We start from the raw sequence: 9,513 nt of genomic DNA, 5'->3' as shown, positions 1-9,513 counted from the left end.
AAAGAATAAAACTAAAAGAAATCAACATACAATCTTTTTAAAACATAAGAGTGTATAATTTATATATCCTATAATTTTGGGATAAAATATATTTTATATTTTCCTGCTATAATTAATCTGTTAAAGTTGGATGCATAAAGAAGCAACCAACAAATCTACATTGGTCAAATGATGATATATTTTTTTTTTTAAAAAGGAACTATTTGACTTACATTGTTAGAAAATATGACAAAAATAAATTCTTTTATGGAGTAAATTTTGGTGTATTCCCATATTTTTAAATTTGACCCAAAGTTTTTATTTTTGGGTATTCAAAAAAATGTGAAAACTCAGGTGCAGTTGACTTCACGTGAAGTTGATAGTTGAGAGCCTTTAGATGAAAATTTAGCCAAATCAGTCAAATTATCTAACGACTATCAATTATCACTTTGCATAAAGTCGACTGAACATAAATTTTCACCTAAAAAAAATCAAGCAATATAGAAATTTTGTAGGCAAATCACGATTCATACATTTAGGGTAATAGGGTTTGCATTTAGGTTAAAAACGAGATATTGGTAGAGTAAAAAATGAACCTGTGGAGGATTGACAGATGACAAAGATGACATATAATTGAATACGTTGTAGTGAGTGAGTGAGAGAGTGGGTTTGAAGTAGCAGAAAGCTTTTTGGGGGGCAGAGAAAGAGTATGTTCATTTCTGGCTAAGAATAAAAATTGAAAGAGAAATTGATTGCCTGCTTTCAATAAAGTTAAAATTGAAAGCGTGCAGTATGCAGTGTGCATTATGGGCTTCATACCTTAATCTCTGCCCCTCTTAGTTAAATCTGTTGCAAAAGTACAAATTTTGGGTCAGACACCGTGCCAAACCCATCAATAAATCAAATCTTTGCCTCTTTCATTTTTTTTTATATTTATTATAAAAAAGTTGGATGAAATTTTTAGATTACTAAAAAAATTTCGTAATATTCTTTTTTTTTTTGTTACTAATTTCGCAATATTTTAATAAACTAGCATGACTCTCTGGTCTCTTCTAGATCCATTACCTACTACTACACTACACGGCACACGACTGACCAACATGAGATTAATTTTATTTGAAAATAAGCATATATTATAATTTACTACAAAACTATTTTAACATAATTAATTTGTTAACAAGTTGTAAGTTTAGGTATAATATCTGGTTCCAATTTGAAATATTCAAAGAAATAAGTATTTGGAAATTAATGTTTAATTAGTTAAATTCTTTATTTATGAATTTATTCATTTAGCGTTTATTATTTAAAAGATTTAATGTTTAAAATTTAAGATAAAATAAAAGATATTTATTAAATAATTAATTCTTTAATTAAATTTTATTCGAAATTTAATAATAAATGACGTAATTATTAAATTAAATTTATTACACAAAACAAAAATTAATTAATAATTGATCAAAATATGTTTATGATTCATAAAAAAATTATTAGTGTAAAAATATTTTATTAAAAATTGTCTGAAATATCCAAAAATTAGAAGGGAAGTGAGGTATGAAGATAAAAACTCACGCATAATTATTTTTAAAGTGATAAATGGATCTCTGGTTTTTTTATATGCAAATATTTGAGTTTCTGAGAATTTAAAAATATAATTAAGTCTTTGATCTCTTTAAAATATAAACATATTGATTTCTGAGTCTAATTTATTCAATTTTAAAAATTCACACGTGTGCATCTGTAAGTAAGTACAATGAGAGTCACATTTAATTTTTTTGTTGAGTTTGACATACTCAAATGAATATAAAAAATTAATATATCTAGATTTTGAAAAAGTCAAAAAATTAAATATATTTTTAAATTTTCAAAAATTTAAATATTTACAAATCAAAAAGTCAAGAATTTATTTATTTAGCTTTATATAAAATTAATAATAAAAATTGTTAAAAATTTTTAACTATAAACTTTACATAAAAATAAATATTGGTGGGTCACTAATTAAAAGGTAAAAAAAAAGGAGTGAAAATTGGAGAGGGATGAGATGAATGTTGGTGTTGTGGTGGTGTGTGTGGTGTGCTGTTTGTAAAGAGACAAAGAGAAGAGAGGGGATAAAAGGTGTCCCCACAGTGGGCTCAAAATATTTACTCTCCTTTCTTCCCTTCTTGCTACTCAGACTGCAGAGAAAGCAAAGCATGCGGAGGAGCATCCTCAACAATTGGTGCCTGCGGACTAGCACTTAACAAGCACATACCAGCTTACTGTAAAATAATAAGAAGAAGAAGATGGTGGGGTCAGGAGGTGGTGGTGGTGGAACAGGAGAGAGGAGCAAGGAGGCTGTTGGGATGATGGCACTTCATGAGGCACTCAGAACCGTCTGTCTTAACTCTGACTGGACCTACTCTGTCTTCTGGACCATCCGCCCACGCCCGTATGTCTTTCTTTCTTTCTCTCTTTCTTTCTCTCTCTCTCTCTCATTCTCTCATCTTGTTGTTGTTGTTGCAGGAGAGTTAGAGGTGGCAATGGTTGCAAGGTTGGAGACGATAACGGCAGCCTGTATGTCTTAGTACTACCACTGTTACTACAGTTTGATCTATGAATATGTTGAAAAGAAAGCTGGTGTGTTTGGTGCAGGATGCTGATGTGGGAAGATGGGTTCTGCCGAGGAAGGAGTGCAAGTCTGGTGGAAGACATGGACGGAGGAGGAGAGGATCCAGTGAGAAAGGCCTTCAGCAAGATGTCCATTCAGTTATATAATTATGGAGAAGGGTGGGTACTGGGTAGGTCTTTGTTTTGTGAAAATCTCCATGCTGTGTCTGTCTTTAATTGGGTCTCAACCAATTAATCTTAATCTTAATCTTAATCTTAATGTTTGGGTGGGAACAGGTTGATGGGGAAAGTTGCATCTGATAAGTGCCACAAGTGGGTCTTCAAAGAGCCCACAGAATGTGAGCCTAATATCTCCAACTACTGGCAGAGCTCCTTTGATGCTGTACCTCTCTCTCTCTCTAATCTTCCTTCTATTGCTTATGTGTACCTATCTCATGATTGATTGATTCATCCCAATCTTTCTTTTCTTTTTGGCCTTATTTATTGCAGCTTCCTCCTGAATGGACCGACCAGTTTGATTCTGGCATTCAGGTCACTCCACAATCATTCTTAGGCCTCCTCTTATTATTGCTCCTTAAAACATTTTTTTTTTTTAATTTACCAATGATTCTTCTTGGACAGACTATTGCTGTAATTCAAGCTGGACATGGCCTTCTTCAGCTAGGCTCTTGCAAGATTGTGAGTATACTTAGTTTTGTATTCTTATTCACCTTTAATCTGCCTTCATTTCTACGGTGAAATTGATAGTGGAGAACCATTAGACGACAATTTAGTCAAACATATCAGCTATCAAGCTCTAAAATTTGACTTGCAAGTTTAGGTGAAAAGATTGTGTGTATGGTTGTAATGTTTTGGTTTTTGATTATGATATCAGATTCCGGAGGACCTCCATTTTGTGCTAAGAATGAGACACACATTTGAATCACTTGGCTACCAATCGGGATTCTACCTCTCACAACTCTTCTCTTCAACAAGGAACACTTCATCTTCAACTTCAATCCCTTCAAAACCATCTTCCATTCCAATTAGGCCTCCAGCACCACTCTTCAACTGGCCTCACAGGCCTTCGCTTCCATCTTCGGCCGCCTCAATGCTCTCCTCGCCCAATTTTGCTGCATCCAGGATGGGATTCCCAAACAAGGACTCTGAGACACACATGTTTCTCATGCCACACCATCACCAAGAGCATGGTGCAAGGATTGAGGACATGATTGGAACTAACACTACTAGTGGTGATCATGAGAATGATATCAAGTGGCCTAATGGATTGTCCTTCTTCAATGCTTTAACCGGCCGAACCCACGAAGCTAACAAGCTATTGCAGGAACAAGCATTGAACATCACTCATCAGAACCCCAATTCCGATTCTTCAAACATGCAACAAAATGAGTTCCTCAGCTTGGAAACAGGACACCCTGAAGGTGGTTCTGCTGCTGCAAGGAAAATGGATAAGTTCAAGAGGAGCTTCACTTTACCTGCTAGAGTTGTTTCATCATCTTCATCAACTTCCATGGATCAACATCAACAACAAGGTAATGCTGTGGAGTATAGGAATTCAGATGGACCTATGTTCCCGGATGTTATGGAAACCTTTTTGGAGTGATCAATGGAGGGGTTAGAAAACAAAGAAAGAGAAAAAAATGGGTTATTTGTATTCATTTTATCTTATATACTGAGTCAATATGCATTTTTTATACTAATAATTGAGTGTGGAAAAATGTATATTTGATCTGTGTATGAGATCAAATGAGTTTTCATAATGTTTCTATAAGAAAAAGAAAATGAATTATTAGAGTATATGTATCTAGGAAAAGCTATTTGTGTTTCCTTTTTACTTTCACCTCTTTAACTTTGTATCTTTGTGCTTCTTTTTTCATCTGTCTTCCACTTAATGAGACTTGATTAATGCTCACTTAATTTCTTTTATCACTTTGCCTCCAACTAGACATAAAGTTTTTTTCATTCTGTCTTATGTAAGGTAGTTTGAATTTTATATGTTATGTTTAAAGATCATCATTGTACCATTGAGTAAAAGCTATCAAAATCTAAGGGATCCACTTATTAGTGACCTAGTTACCTCATAAAGAAAATTCTCTTTTTTTTTTTTCATATATTAATATGTATGTTTAACTAGGGGTGTTATTTGTTTACACTCTTCAATTTTAATGTAAAAAAGTATTGCATAAATGTGATCCATTTTTCACATTCTTTGCTATATAAAGAATGTTGTATTTTTTAAAATAAATAAATCTTAATATTTTATTTACTATATTTTATATCAATAATTTAAAATTTTAAATTTAGGGTATTTTATTTTATTTTTTGTTTTTTAATCTTTAATTGCAAGTTACTTTTCATGGAGAGTTGCATTGTTTATTTTTTGAAGCGTAGCCTATAAATATTAAATATCAATAAAAATGTTGGTTTTATTATTTTACAATTATACAAATATAAGTGTCTAATATAATTATAATATTAAATGATACATTAATTTGGTGTGTGGCATACAAATTAAATCATGGTTAAAATCATGACAAAACAAGTAAAATAATGTCATGTAATAAGGAGGAAATTTTATTAGACACATGTTAATTACAGCAAAGATATGATTACCAACTTGTTGAATGAGTAGTGTTTGATTTATTCAGATATGGTAAATTAATATAGGGAGGAAAAGTGTCTAATCAATCCACTAAATAGGGGTGACAGCTACACTCCTTCAAATGATTTTATTAAACCACAACTTGATAACCCCTTTTCTTTGTATTCATAGTAAATTATATGTTTGATTTAGTGAGTCATTGCTATAGTTATGTCTTATTGGGTAATATTTTTATGCTTTATAGTTTATAGTAACCTAACAATGACAACACATCAAAATTCAAGTATCAAAATACTATTTTCTTTTAAATATGTTTCTTAATTTAATATGTATGCATGCGGTTCTTCTTTTATTTGATTTTTTTTTTCAATTTTGAAGTGATGTACGAGTGTAGACTTGAGTGTTATTTGATATTTATTGCTCTATGCCTTTTTCCCTTCAAAATGTGTAAGTATACTAATTAGTAAGTAATAACGTGATCTTTTAATACATGATTTTGAGTTAAAAACGTAGAAATAATAATAAATAGAATATATAAATCGTAAAAATAATATATATGTTGTTTCATATATATGCTTTCTATGTGTATTTTGTATTTTTATATACATGTAGTGTAGCATAGTTGAATAAATCCTACATGTTAAATGACTTTTTACTTTTTTTTTAAATTTCAGTAAACTCGAATCGAATTATTTAACAATTTAATTTTTTATGATAAGGATTAAATATAAGTAAATTAATTAAGATACAATAAAAAATTTCTATAAAATAAATTTTTGATCTCACTAGCTTATAATCCTTAAATTTTTATATATTCATAATATAAAATATTTTATATAGTTATCTAATTAAATTTTTTATTTTGAATAATTCTCAAAGTAGCAATAGTAATAAATTTACAAAATAGTTATTTATGTTTTACACCAAGTAATTATATATCTGTACACACAAGATTAGTTTATTGATAATAATGAATAGAAATGAAATATTTTTAATAAAATAAACACTCATATAAGCATTAATAGTCTTGGAGGAGTTAAGGACTTAAGGTCAAAGTAGGTGAGGTGATGATATATGACAAAAAACCATAGATGCACGAAGGGTGTAGTACTTACTACTTAGGAGTTATTAGGAGTAGTATATATTCATGATATTCATGAATCTCACATAAATTGATGATAGTATTGACTTGTTCTACTGCTAACAACAACTACTTCTATGACTTCCGGGTTCAGCCACTAAGGTATTTGTTTTCTAGTTTGACTCATGGGAAAATTCCAATTCATTATTGGAAGTTGGAGAAACAATATCGTCATATATCATTGCTTATTTAAATTTTACAAATTCATTTAAGTAGTTTCATATCTATATTCTAGATATAAGAGTTTTGTTAATAAGCATTCTAAGGACATTATATTAGTTAATTAGGATAACTTTTTCCAGGATATATATAATTTTTTAATTTGTTTATTTTTATACAATGAATACTTCAAAATTTTGAAAACTTTTAGTTATTTAATACAAATTTTATACATTTATACTCTTAAGAAATGTCCTTAATTTGAGTGTTGTATATTATGAATTGAATAAAAGAAATACTAGTGTTTATATAATTGTTAACATATAATTATTTATATGTCCTATTCTACTTATTTAAGATTTTGATAAAAAAAAAACATTTTAATATTTATTATATATTTTAAAAAAAATTTAACATAAAACAAATTAAAAAATATAAAATTACGCTTCAAACTAAAAAAGACTATCACATAAAGAAATGTATTAAAAATATAATTATGTATATATATTTTTTTATCGTATTAAATTTTGAGATAAATAATTTTATAATAATAATATAATTTTTTATTAATGATAAAATTAATAGTTATTAGTCATATTATTAAGATTTTAATAGGCTTTAAATTCTAATGGGGTTAAGAAGAGAGTGTGTGTGAGAGAGTAAAAGGTATATTCCCTGACAAATCAAAATTTATTGGAACACTAAATCTCGTGAGTACAATTTTTATTTGGGCTTAGCGTTTTGTTTTTATAATATTGTATACAAGGGAAAGATTAGTTTACATTATGGAGATCGTATATGGTTTATATTATATGAAGTTAAGAAGGTATATATGACTTTGAGATTCTTAACAAACAAGCAATAGCTACAAGTATTTGAGACATTGTCACATGCAATCTGATTTTTTTCCATAATTAATTTATATGGATGTGATTTATTTCCCTGTCTTCTTTTACAATAACCAACTATAAAATTATAGCAAAGTAGTAATAAGCTAAGGAATCATAAGGAATGATTATTGTAATCAATAGTTATTACATATGCCGACTTATCATTTTCTTGTCTTTTTTTAATTGACAATGTAATTTTTATTTTCGTACTGTTAGTGTTTAACATAAATGGTTGAGTTTATAAAGAAACTAACAGCTTTGATAATAATAAAAGTGTTAGATTTGTGCAATTATCTTTACATCAAGTTGATAATAATTTTTTTTAAATAATTTAATAAATTTGATTAAATTATCATTTAATAGTTTTTGACTATTAACTTTTAAATAAAGACAACTGCATATTAATTTTTTTAAAAAAAAATCAACTTGAAAATATATAATAAACAAACATAATTTCTGGTGAAGATAATTTCTTATACGTACCTTGAAACAAATGTATCGTTAGAAGATTTTCAATTAACATAGCATCAGCTGAAAACATAGATAGCAAAGTGTCACTTTTGAATTTAAGTTACGCCGTTAAAATGTGATTCAGTTTTATACTTTTCTTTTATTAATTACATTTTTTAAGAAAATTACTTTTATACCTACTTTAACAATTATTCTTATAATTGATTTTCGATATTATTTTAATTATGTTATCAATTTATATAATAAAACTTTTCATTAACTCAAACTGGAGAATTTAATTTGAGACATTGTCAGTACATGTAAAAATTGTATTTAATTACGTATTGTCAATGATTTTTATAAAAAATTATACTTTTTTTTACCAAAAATAGAAAGATTCGAATCCGTAACCTCTTAGATAAATATGCAAAGATTATATCATTTGAGTTATAACTCATTGGCATAAAAAATTACACTATTGAGACATTAAAATTAATTCATTATATTTAATTTCATCAATTTTTTTCATTTCTCAGTAATTCATCTTTTAAAAAGTTACTAGCCAGGTCCTCTACTATATATATGAACATAGTGGTACGTAGTGATTGAAAGACATACATTCTTGTGCCCCATAATGCAGTACTGGTTATGATGTGTCCACATATATATATATAGGAAGAGTTTTAAGTGTACCAAAAATATCGGTGTTTCAGTTACGATTGATTTGAATTATAAAATATATATATATAATATATATTAATTAACATTAACGGTAGGTTAAAACAATTAGAACACCGATGTTTCTGATACATTTAAAATTTTTTCATATATATATATAATACATGTATGTATCTATCAAAGTAGAACGAAATATGATCACAAAAAGAAAACGACATACTACTAAGATAAAAAAGTATAGATTCCTTACTAATCAGGCAATTCAATATGAAGCAATACTACCTAGCTGTTTCCATCACTCTCCCTATCTATGTAATTGTAAACCTACTCTTCAATTCTTCACTACATTGTACATATATTTTCGATTTCTAGAAACAACTATCGTGTTGGTCGCTAATTAAAGTTTATTATTTATGCTGTTATTATATATGCATGCATGGTGGTGTTGTAATGATTCATTCTCTGTTAGGGTAAGTGTTGTCATTGTCACATGATGTGGAAACTACCTATAGAATAATAGAAATTAATATTATCTTAGTAAAACATATAGTGTTACTTTAGGCTTTGAATTTGGAGTTCACATTTTATAGTAGTAATAGTACTATTTTAAAAGCAAAAGGAATATATTGAAGTTTGCTACACAGAGTTTTCGTGGAATAATGAGATGTGGATTTAATTTTATACGTAAAGTATATGTATATATAGTTATAAATTTATTGAAATTTGAACGGTTAGTAGTGTATGTGGTGTGTAATTATTGGGAGGGAGATGCATATAATCTTGATTGATGAAGAATTGTAGTGCGATCGGAAAGTAATAACGCCTGCTTAGTGCTTAATCATTATCATGTTTCTTGGCCGCAAATGATATATATATTTTTAAGAGTTTACCTAATTGGGGTCCTGAAGATACGTATTAATATTATAAAATAAAAAAAAGTTATTAAAAATATAAAAAATTTAAAATTGTAACACATTGTTTTGTATTTATTAAAAAATCATTTAAAACTT

At 28.2% G+C, this 9,513-nt stretch overlaps 1 protein-coding gene across 1 annotated transcript; it reads left to right on the top strand.

Moving 5' to 3' along the window:
* Positions 1-2,130: 2,130 nt before the first annotated feature.
* LOC130944885 (protein RICE SALT SENSITIVE 3-like) lies at positions 2,131-4,509 on the top strand. The gene is made up of 7 exons (XM_057873465.1): positions 2,131-2,404; positions 2,479-2,529; positions 2,608-2,742; positions 2,860-2,965; positions 3,073-3,114; positions 3,205-3,261; positions 3,458-4,509. The coding sequence occupies exons 1-7, from the start codon at positions 2,259-2,261 to the stop codon at positions 4,184-4,186; spliced, it is 1,266 nt and encodes a 421-aa protein (XP_057729448.1). The 5' UTR covers positions 2,131-2,258; the 3' UTR covers positions 4,187-4,509.
* Positions 4,510-9,513: the final 5,004 nt, after the last annotated feature.

The sequence above is a fragment of the Arachis stenosperma genome, chromosome 8 (genome assembly GCF_014773155.1).
Source record: "Arachis stenosperma cultivar V10309 chromosome 8, arast.V10309.gnm1.PFL2, whole genome shotgun sequence".
Lineage (NCBI taxonomy): Eukaryota > Viridiplantae > Streptophyta > Magnoliopsida > Fabales > Fabaceae > Arachis > Arachis stenosperma.
The sequence above is the reverse complement of the archived record's forward strand: the minus strand, read 5'-3'. Positions and strand labels throughout refer to the sequence as shown.

Bases quoted from the DNA above. Each gene is read 5' to 3' on its own strand.
- LOC130944885 (XM_057873465.1), top strand. From the start codon at position 2,259: ATGGTGGGGTCAGGAGGTGGTGGTGGTGGAACAGGAGAGAGGAGCAAG. The intron at 2,530-2,607 runs GTATGTCTTAGT...TGTTTGGTGCAG, and splicing joins GGAGACGATAACGGCAGCCT to GATGCTGATGTGGGAAGATG. The intron at 3,115-3,204 runs GTCACTCCACAA...CTTCTTGGACAG, and splicing joins AGTTTGATTCTGGCATTCAG to ACTATTGCTGTAATTCAAGC.